Source organism: Anser cygnoides, chromosome 9 (assembly GCF_040182565.1).
Source record: "Anser cygnoides isolate HZ-2024a breed goose chromosome 9, Taihu_goose_T2T_genome, whole genome shotgun sequence".
NCBI lineage: Eukaryota > Metazoa > Chordata > Aves > Anseriformes > Anatidae > Anser > Anser cygnoides.
In genome coordinates, this window is record NC_089881.1 from 25,353,423 (window position 1) to 25,364,678 (window position 11,256).

An 11,256-nucleotide genomic window follows, 5' to 3' on the forward strand; every position below is an offset into this window, starting at 1 on the left:
TGCCCTGGGTCTTACATTGCAGGAGACAGGAAACACTCATTTCTTAATCATCTTTCCACATCATTCATTTTTTATACCCCTCCATCATATTCCCTCTGTCCCCCGCAATCTCTTTTACAGCCTGAGGAATCGTAAGGTACTCAGTCAGGCCCCTTCAGAGATCTATTCATACCTTTGGTCAAATGCACAAGGCAGATTTTGAGTTAGGAAGGAAAGGAAGCATTCAGCACCGCTGCAACGGCCTCCATGCTAACAAGCAGGGAGAACACAGGCCTCCAGCAGCAGCTTTCTGCACCTGATTTAACTCTCCTCCAGAAGCAAGATTAACCGTGGCTTCACAGTGTAACATCACAACAGAGAGCAGACTTGAAAAAAAAATAACAATAAAGGACTTGGTGTGACCCTTTGTTTTTAGTTTCATGATTTTAACTTGCTCAAAGAGTCTTCTTTTATAATTTAGGATGTTATTTATGAATATCTTCCCTAAAGAACCATGCCTGTGAATTGTAATATAATGTGACCTGCAACTATGTTTCATAGCTGTAGTACTGAAAAGTCGGTATATTTTATATATATTTGTACACGGTATTCCCTAGCACAAAATTAAAAACCTGACTGCAATTTATCTCAAGTTTTTTAGCTGCATAATTTCCATACATTGCGGTGACAACCAACATCAGTAAACCTTCTGGCAAACACGACCATTAGTATATTAGACTATGTCTAACAGATAATGCAATTTGTACTTATTACAACAAAAGATCTTTAAAAACAGGTTATCATAGTTCCTAATAGTGAGTATCTGATGTACTGAAAAATATCTTCATTGTCACCTTGTTATTTTAATGTTCTGTTGTTTTAAAACTGATTTGTTATAAAAACAGTGGATGTTTACAGGAGTATTTCTACAGACAGCTCAGTAGCTTAGCTAGAGCCCACAGCTCAGAAGGAAAGTATACGCAACGAGAAATCAGCCCGTTTAAATAACCAAATTGCTACTACAAAAGCACTGTAGTGCAGTAAGTGTCCAGGCAACTATTATAATGAACAGCTGTGAATAAATCATGACAGAATACAAATAGGAAAAAGTGAAACACTCACGTCCTTCAACAACAGTTTTCCCAATAACATTTAGAAGGAACAGCTCGACTGATCTGATATATGAAAATAACGTTTTACTCACTTCTCGGTATAGGCAGACAAAATTACCTACCTGATGATCAGTAAGGTAAACTTTGCATCAGTAAACAGATGCAAAGAAAACAAGCTTTGATCTGCCTGATACACTAAATAATGAACTTAAATTCCATAGGAAATGCTAACAGTATTTCTGATATCCAAGGATAAACTTTATTTAAACTTATTAATTGAAAAATACACACAAAAATTGAGCTTCTGTTAATCACAGAAGTATGAAACAGTTTTTATAATACAATTTGCAACATACTATGATTTAAATTATGCTTATTATTGAAAATACTATTTGTCAAAATTCAATTCATCAAGATTTTTACCACCACATATCTTTAAGTAAAATTTGTGTAACTATAAACACGTATCCATTTCAAGAGAAATACAGATGAGAAAATAACAGTTCAGTGTCACCTTCACTGAGCTAATATTATGCTTGGAAGTTACAGAAATAAGTAATAAAAGAGACAAAATCCATGCAAAGTCTTCAGATGATTACAGTTAAACCAAAATGAGGTGACTTTATTAATTTTATTTTTTTTTGCATTTGCTCAAATGCAAAGTATATAACTTACTGTCAAATCCAACTGTTCTACCAGCTTTAATTTAAGACATGGTACATCAAAAGAGATTTCAACACAGACTTCAAATTAGGAAGAGTTTCAAGTGGCACGTCAATTAGACCACTTGCAACCATTTTTTCTGGTATATTCAGAAATTTGGTAAGTATGTGGAGTTTTTAAATAAATGTTTTACGGTAGAAATAACAGCAATTCCTTCTCCTAGAAAAGGATCTTACCTTCTTGTTCTACTTTTTGATCTCGATCTTTGAGACCTGTAGGATTTGCCTCTGCCTCTGGATCGGCTACGACTGCGTTTTCTTCTAGAACCATATGAAGAACTACTGCTCGATCTGTGTCTGCGTCTAAAAAAAAAAAAACAACATGCTATTAGTACACTAGTGCTTCTTAAAAAAAAAAAAAAAGTATATGCAAAACCATTTCTTGTATTACAAAATGTCTTAAAAGCCTCAACAAATACCACTACTGCAGCTCATAAGTAATTCACACATACCTGGGCAATGCCTGTCTTAAAGAGCTTACATTCAAAAATATATATCCCAAGACAGAAAAAGGGCAGACGGAGAAACAGAAGTTAACTGATATGCCTAAAATCATACAACACTTGAAGGGCTAAGCCAGGAACACAATCCAGCTCTCAATGCATTTTAGTCCCATGACCAGCATGTTGGAACTCATTGACTCTGCCAAATCCAAGGTTAAAAAAACATTTAGACTTACATTTTCAGCAGAATTTACACAGAAATACATTGTATGGGATTGCTTTTCAATGTAAGGAACTATAATTCCACAGCTAAAAATGAAATTCAAAATGTCAGCTTCTGCACTGCTACTCTACACGATTATTTCCAGTCATTCTATCTGCACACATAAAAAGCAAACACACATAAAACGTATGTTAAATTATGTATGCCTAAAAATATTATGTATATTTTTCTATATAAACAAGCTCTCAATTTTCATAAGATGCAATCTTTGCCCTGCTCTGTTATAGACAGACCTCTCCCCCCTGCGTCTTAGAACTATTAGTAATCAAATAATCAGCATTAATTTATTCAAACTGAATTTATTTCAATTCAAGTTTTCTCTCAAGTTCCATCAGGAGTCAGAATGCTATCTTCTCTCCCTGCCCTCAACCTTCCTGTTTCATTTATTCAAATAATTAGTAATTATATACGTAGGAGAAAGGTGAAAGAATACATGATAAATACCTAAATTAAACCAACTAATCCCCAAACCATGGGAGGGATTCCCTCCTAACCTTTTGTAAAATTTCCTCTCCACTCCCTCACAGCTGACTGGATAACAACCACAACCCTTACAAGAACCTACATATTTCTGGGCCTCGTGATGCTTAAGTAGCATTAAAGAATAATACCATATTCCTGCAATTCAGGGTCTAGTCAGCGTGATATGTGCTTATCTACCATAAGGAAAAGGGTGTATTACATACAACAAGGGCAGAAGTCAAGTGGACTGGTAAGGATTTTGAGGTTAACTGTCTTGATTTGAAAAAGGAATGCTAAATGCTAGTGTTCCTGCTAAGTGAAGATGAAGAAAAGTCATCTCGGAGACTGCTGGTTTATATTCTTAAGGGTCAGAGATAAATCCAGCAGGACACCAGCGTGTTACAGTGACATCACTGCCAGGAGCAAATGTCCTAAACTAAGGGCAAAGCAGAGGTGCTAGCCAGATCCTAAAAGCAGACACTTTCGTCTTTTCTGGATTCAATTTAAGTCAACTGGTCTTCGTCCAGACTCTAATCTCCCTTCAAGCTCTGTTTTTATCTGCGAGATAGCCATGCCTGCACTGGACTAAAGAGATTCATAAAGCTGCATGTCATCAGCATATTGTTGGCATCGGAGCCCATGTCATCTCGCTGTGTCCCCTAAGGGCTCTATGTAGATGCTAAGCAGGAACAGAAGAAAGCAGGGATGGAAATGAACAAACAAGAAACCCCCCAGAAGCAGCCAACTCACTGAAACACTTCTACCAGCTACAGGAAGGCTGGCCAGGAGCAGTGCCTAAGATATTTCCAGTGCAGCTAGACAAGATGAGCATCTTCCAGCTCCACCTATTCATGAATTGACCGCCACCTGCTCAGTTTGACTCTAGGATCACCTGAAGCCAGAGAGACACAAACAGGCTATCTAAAAAGCTCAGGTACAAAAAGGGGCGTCTGTGATGATGGAAATATGGTGTCAAGAAAACTTTGGTAGATACAGCCACACAGTCTGTGTTCTCAACACCTGGCTGACTACTCTGTTCTGGACCCTAAAAAAGCAGTAAGACTGATGGTGAAAACTAGCCTTTACAGCAAAAATATACATCCGCTGTAAAACCACCGTAACAAGACAAGAGAAAGTCTACTTTGTTGTCTGGGAAGCCCTCCTTGGCTTTGGCAACAGAAAACAATTAACACAGAATAGTCTGTAACTTGTGAATGGAATTACTTTCCAAACTGACGTTAATGTATGAACCGTTGTCTTTCCAAAACGAGACTCCAAATTCATTAGGAGAATAAAGGAAGGATTTGGTTTGTTTATTTTGTGTTTTTTAAAATAAGAAATTTACCTTTGGATCTGCATATATATGGTGTTTGTGGTTTTGTTTGTGGGTTTTGTTTGTGTTTTTTTTTTTCCTTTGGGTTTTGTTGTTGTTTTTTTTGTTTATGTTTTAATGTAAGTGGAAATAGTGCAATCTCTGCCGAGACGCTGAGCAAACTTTGCTATACAATTCTAACCTAGAATTGTCTACACATGGGATTCAAACACTTCTAGCTTTGTACCATAATATGAAAGAGCTCGATTTGTAAACAACTGCAACAGCCAGTAAATTACTACGAACGCACCTTTTGTCGTAAGAATGTGAGCGAGACTGGAGATCTCGAGACCGCGACCTTGACCTCGATTTCCTTCCAGATTTTTTACGGCTGTACGTTCTGCTGTCTGAGGAGCTACTCGAGGATGAACGCCTGCGGTGTTTCTTTTTCCTTCTGCTTCTGTTCTCTTCTTCTGCGTCCGAGGAGTGACGTCCCATTTTTAAACTAAGTAAAAAAACAAGAATTCTAAACTGTAAGAACATCTTGTGTCTGCATTACATTTTCATAAGTATATAAATATATATATATATAAATGTGTGTGCTTGTATAAATACGCATATGGTTATACCATTTTAAAAGCTGCCATGTGAATAGAAAATTTTGTTTCTATGTAAAAATTAAATCAAGATTTAAATAGAATGTCAACAAATTCACATTACCAACTAACTTGGAACTTATTTGCTGACAGCGTGAATTTACTCTGGTATTAAATATTTGTTTTAAACTTTCACAAAAGATATTTTACAAACCTTTAGACAAATAAATACGCTAATAAAATCTCTTTTTCTGTGTGTGTTCATAACATATTTCACCTTGGCTTATGTTTACATTTTTCAATTAGATACTTCTAAAGAAATTTAGGGAGTAATTTACAAAGTTATTTCTTACAGGATATTTCATATTAAACATATTGAAGATGTTGTACTGCTGACTGCACACAATCTTAATTTACAGTTACAGATGAAGATCCATACTTGCCCAATCAATAAGATGCAACCTATTTCAGTCACTGACGTAACTCACTGCCTGTTTTTGGACTGTGCAATTAAAATAATGGATGGTTTTGTTCCGTTTGTCATAATTAAAGCAAGCATTGAGAAAACATTTTCTAGAAAGTTATCTTTAAATTAATTTATACTGGAATTAGGTTGATTTTGGGTTTCAGTTTAAAACCACTCAATTTCAAATCGCTTTATTCCAAAACCCAGAGCTACAAATACCAGACTTCAGAAACGGGTCTTGATTGTCCAAGTAAGCACATTGGCAAAGTTTACAGACTTTGATAACAAACAAAAAAAAAAAGGGGGGGGGGTGCTGTCACTCATTTAATTGCTGACAAGACTATCATCCTCATTTGTAACTCATCAGAAATCGGTTGCATTGCTTCATGATTAAATAAATGCTGTATTTTTTGATTCTTCAGGCTGCAAAAAGCGAAAAATGCTTTAAAACTTCTCCTGTCCCAGCAACACCTGCCCTATTAGGCCAAGGCTTCAAGACCCCCTCCACACACCCTACCTAAGGGCGGCTGGTAGCAGGCCTCTTCCCCACCCAAACACTGGGTTGGTCCCTGCCCACTTCTCTAAGAGAGAAACGGGAACTCACAACTCTTTAACGTTTGCACCAACGGCTAGATCACGGGTATGTTTTGCCACAATATCATCTGTCTTTAACCGACACTGAAATATTACAGCTCCTCGTATTCCGGCACCCACAGGTTGAACTCGTTCCTTTTCTGCGTGCTGACTTTTGCCCTCTCTCACACCTTTTACCACCTAGGCAGCAGGCCCTAATCTCCAGGGCAGAGACTGAAAAGAGAACAAAAGAAATTCACTATTATGTATATTTACGCTCAGATACATAAAAACTATGCCAGAGAGGAGGAGCGAGCCTGGAGGCGAAGCCCAAATCCCCCGGCCGTGCCGGAGCTCACCCCAGTGACACCACAGCCCCGGAGCCCGGGTGACAAAGCCCCAGCAGGAGCCAGAGGGTCGCCCTCCTGACATCGGCCGCCACCAGAGCTCCTGTGCTTCATCATCCAACAACTGCTCAACACAAAACACAAGGCGGTCCCTTACGTATCTGGGTCCTCTCGGACGCCCACGGGAGTTTACTTACTGCCACAATCAAAACAGCAGCGATGAGAAGCCCGCTCCCAGGCAGCCAAACCCCTCTGGGTCTTGCACCCCTTTACGTGGCTGGCAGCGCCGCCAAGTTAGCCACCGCAAACCCCTCTGAATATTCCCTTCACTTCTCCATAGCCCCAGTTTTCAGCACTTTGTGAGCTGCAGGAGCAGTTCTAATCTAAGCAAAGCATTTTGAAATATTCAACGTGAAACAGTAAATCTCCGTGCACCTGAACGGCAGAAATTTAGGATGAAGCACTTCGCAAGAGCACTCCTTTTAAAGTAAAGTTATTTTTACCGTATTACTGAAGTTATTCCTCATAGCCTTTGAAGGAGATAGAGGCAGTATTTTACAGACTATTTTATGTCATTTAAGGAAATATGACTTTAATTCACAGTTCTGTAGAGGAATGCCAATTTATATCAAGACACCACCTCGAGCAGTTATTTCTTTCCCCCCACACACTCATAGTAAAAGACTTAAAGCTCCCAGGTACTAACAGTTATTGTACAGTAAAATAAAGCTCTTCAAATATATACTGATAGAACCGTCTTCAAATGAAGATGAACCTGAATCTCAAACTCGAAATAAGCAGAAACTGCTCAGAAAAATGAAACTCCAGCGCACAGATTTTAAGCTGAAAGCTCACGGCCACGGCTCGTGACAGCAAGATTAATGGAAGAGCCCAGGGAAACACAGAGTACAAAAGGCATTTCTGCCACGACATTCACCGCCTGATGCGGGTATCATTATGAGCCAGAACATTACACTTCACCGTGTATATTGTCTGCTGTTTAACTTCCTCTTTTCACCATCAGCTTTCTCCCCCGTTTGGCACATAACTGCATTAAGCGGCATACCAAGCTAGTGAAACGTGTGGTGTAAATCTCAATTTCGTGTCTTCAGGACCAAAGACGAGCTACATGGCACAGTCCTTCTCTATTAGAGGACAAGCCCTGCTGCAACACATGGAACACCTCTGCTTTACACACACTTGAGCCTCGGGAGCTCCAGGAAGCACCGGCTGTAGATGAGCTGCAGGACAAAGGCACGCGGGTGATCGATGCTCTGCACGTTCTTGAGTTTCCACTAGGAAAGAAGCTGCCAGAAGCAGACCTGATCCTGGAACAATTCGTGTGCCCTCTCACCAGCGTCTTCGGATCACCCCGTAAGCACATCACACACATCTGCCTGTGAGGACACCTCTTAACAACATAGCACTTGAAAGCAGTCCGTTATTAAGACCTGTATCAGCGAGTCAGATCAGAGAGGCAGTCTCCTCACCATCACAGCAGTGAGGCTCGTACTTTTCTGCCACTCTGCCCTAACCATCTCACTGGGATGCTCACAGCTGGACCTGCTAAATTTCAGGCCCCTGCTCTGGAGCAAAGGCGTGTTACAGCACCTGACAGAGAGGCCTCCAGGCCTATTTTTAATACTTTGATTTTGTTTAACTCTTGTTCCTTAAAACTGACGCTGCAACTCTCCGGTTGACATGAAAACAAAGCGCACGCTCTCATACACACCTGTGCCAAGAGAAACACCAACATCACAAACTTCAAACCAACTACTTACATTTGGCAAAATTATGACCGGTGCTATCAAGCTCACCACAAACAGCTAAGTAACCTCCCACCCTGCACACAAAAGCGTAGAGCAGACGTTAATTACTAAGAAGCTTTGTTTAGGGCTGACTGGCATCAATCGCCAACCACCGGCACTATTTAGGGGGAGTCTCCACCAAGACGCGCGCGCCCACCTTTAGGAGAGAATGGAGAAGTCGGCACGCGGTATCCCTTGATGAGCTCCAGCCAGGAAATAACGCTAATTGAAGTGAACTTTACTCCAAGTTACTGAGAAACAGGCTCACTAAGTAGGATTCGGCGTTACTAACGGCTGTGGTGTTCGCAGGAAGAGGGAGACTGACGAAGAGGGTGGCAGTCCCTCTCGGACAGCCTGTGTGTGCGTATAGGTGAGAGCGTCTTTGTATCTACCTCTGTCAATCCTGTAGTAGCGGAAACTCGCCCTGCTCTACAATTCAGAAATAAACACTCTCAAGTTGAGGAGATTTTATTAGAAAAGGCAATGATGTGACTCGCTCCAGCATCTGTTTTTAAATACTCATCCAGTGACATTTCCTTCCATTAGGAAAACTTCCAGATCACTAAGGAGAAACACCTAAATGGCATCGGCAAAGACTTCTGCCATAGCTGGTCACCTCAGAAGAAAACCTCGAGATCAGAGAATCACAGGAGCTCAGCTACCTCCTTACAGCGTCTCCCTAGTGGCAAGAACCCATGGACATCAGATATGCCACAACTCTGCCTCCTGGTTAAATACAGGCTATCCTCTTTGACAACTACAGTATCTTCCCAAAGTATTATGGTATTGTGAAAAAATCATTAATACTGAACTTCCTTCCAAACTGCTCATCTATGATTTGGAATTGAGGCAATCTATAACAACAGCTATTCCTACATCCGACTTCGAACCCTGAACAAAGCTGAGCGGGGGGAGGAACAAGGCTCAAACAGCCTCCAGGTGCCCACAGCCACCCAGGCAAGCGGCGAACGGGGCCAAGGTCTCACACCCCAGCACGGCGCCCACCCGAGGCACCACCACGAGTCTTTTTTCGCTCAGTAGTCCTTCACAACACAAACTGGTCTTCCCCAGGATACGGCAAGCACCATACGGGGCCTCCCCAGCTACACAGCAGTACCTGAAGGCAGTAAGAGCCACATCCCTTCTATTTTACCTCAGCCCAACGAGCTCCCCAAGGGCCCAGCAGCGCTTGTCCCGGTCAGTGACTTCCACAACAAGCTCCAGGAGCAGCCAAGCTCACCGGGACTTTGCTCAGCAGCTCCGGGCACTTCTTTCACCCCTGATTCTTTACTCACAGAGCGAAGGACTCTAGGGGGCCCCTCAGAACGACACGCTCAGAGCTCGTGCTGCACCCCTGGAACGAAAATACGCCCCACACGCGCGCCCAGCAGCGCCCCGAGCCCCGCCAGGCTGCGGCACGAGGTGACGGCACCCGCAGGGAGCGCGGCCCCGAAGAAACCGGGTCCCGGCCCCCACCTCCCCCCAGAGGCCGTCCCTCAGGCCCGCCGCCCCCCCGGGATCACCACACGGCGGGGCCCTCCCGGTCCCTGCCGTCCCCCCCCCCCCCCCAAGCCCCGCGGCCCGGCCCGGGGGCAGCGCAGCCCGCGGGGCCGTGGCCATGGCAACGCGGCCGGGCCCTGGGCCCCGCTCCGGGCCTGAGGCCGAGCCCCCCCCCCCCTCAGCAGGGCGCTGCGGGCCGCACGGAGCGCCCGGCCCCGGCGGGGCGGCACAGCCCGGGACGGGGCATCCCCCCCCCCCGGCCCTGCCCGCAGCCGGCCCCCCCCCGGCGGCCCCGGCCTTACCGGAGCGGCGGCGGCGGGCGGCGGTTTGAGCGCAGCGCCTTCCTGGGCGGCGGGCAGGCAGCGGCAGCGCAGCGCCGAGCGCATCGAGGCCGCCAGGCAGCGCCGCCGAGCGCCGAGCTCGGGATGCGGCGGGCTCCGGCCCCTGGGGGGGCCGAGGGGACGGGGGGGGGGGAGCGACACCGGAGGGGGGGGGGCCGCTGCCGGTACCCCGGGACCGGGAGAGGGGCGGGGGGAGCCGCACCGAGCGGGGCCGGGCTGGGATAAGGGGGGCCGGGGGGGGCCGGGCGGGCGGCAGCGGCGCTGCCCCGTCGCGGGCATGAAGCACCCGGAGGGGCAGGGGGGGGGCCGGTGCCCCGGTGCCCCCCCCCAAAGACTGCGGGGCCGAGGGGGCTTCGGGGGCCGCGGAGGGCCCGGGGGCAGCGGCAGCACCGCGGGCAGCCCCGGGACCTGCCCGTATCCAGCCCCCCGCAACGAATGCGGCCCCCCTGGGCGCGCCGCGGGGCCGGGGCAGCGCCGGGGGCACGGCGGGGGCTCGGCCGCCCTGCCCGGGGCTCCGCAGCCTGGGGGGGCCCCGCCGCCGGCCCGTCCCCGTTGGCACCGGGGCGAGGTGTCACCGGCGGGGCCGCCCCGCCGCTGCCCGCCCCCGTTGTGCGGCCCCGGGGGCGCTGGGAACGGAGCAAAGTGGGGTCGGGGCCCGCCGAGGCGGGGAGGGGGGTCCGGGGGGGGTTGTGGGGGGGGTGGGGGCACCGCGTCCTGCCCCGGCCCCGCCGTGTCAGCCCCGCGGAGGTCAGCCGGGGGGAATCGATGCCCGGGCGGGAGTTAAACAACCGTGAATAATTTATTGGGGTTCTACGGAAGGTGCAAAAAGGGATGAGTGCCGTCAACGAAAGTACCGCTCTGACGGGGTCTGGGCAACAAAGGGAAAACAGCGTTAGCGGCAAACGGCGGGATTCGCCCCAGCCTCATGCCCCCGTTCGCCGGATGAGAAAACGTTCGGGCGCCGGCCGTGCCTGTCCCTGGCCGCGCGCCCCTCAGTGCTCCGCCGCAGCCGGGCGTCCACGGAGGAACTTTCCCCGTTCCCCCGGTGCTGGGCTCGGCCGGGGGCGCTGCGGGGGTCCCGGCCCCTTCCCGGCCCCCGCTCCCCGCGGAGCCCCGCAGCGGGGCGGGGTGCGGGTGCGGGGTGCGGGTGCGGAGCCTGCGCGCCCCCCGCCGCCTCCCGCCGTGGCCACTCCCCTGCAGCTCCGGCCCCTCTCTCCGCGCCGCGCTCGCCCGGGACCTCGCGGCGGGCCCGCGCTTAATTAAATTAATTAGGGGCGCTGAGCGCGGCGGGCGGGCGGGCGGGCGGACCGGC

The 11,256-nt window shown here is 47.4% G+C and overlaps 1 protein-coding gene across 2 annotated transcripts in view; it reads right to left on the reverse strand.

Annotated features, from left to right (window-relative positions):
- RSRC1 (arginine and serine rich coiled-coil 1) overlaps nucleotides 1-10,027 on the reverse strand; it is a 145,182-nt gene extending 135,155 nt beyond the window's left edge. The window contains exons 1-3 of one of the 2 annotated variants that reach the window (XM_067002661.1): nucleotides 9,895-10,027; nucleotides 4,624-4,839; nucleotides 1,991-2,116 (exon numbers count right to left, since the gene is read on the reverse strand). In XM_067002661.1, the coding sequence (XP_066858762.1) occupies nucleotides 1,991-2,116; nucleotides 4,624-4,839; nucleotides 9,895-9,989 (437 nt within the window). In that variant the 5' untranslated portion in view covers nucleotides 9,990-10,027. Of the gene's footprint in view, nucleotides 1-1,990; nucleotides 2,117-4,623; nucleotides 4,840-6,089; nucleotides 6,183-9,894 lie in introns of those variants that run through there. The other variant, XM_048059362.2, reaches the window with a different exon arrangement.
- Between the last annotated feature and the right edge of the window lie 1,229 nt (nucleotides 10,028-11,256).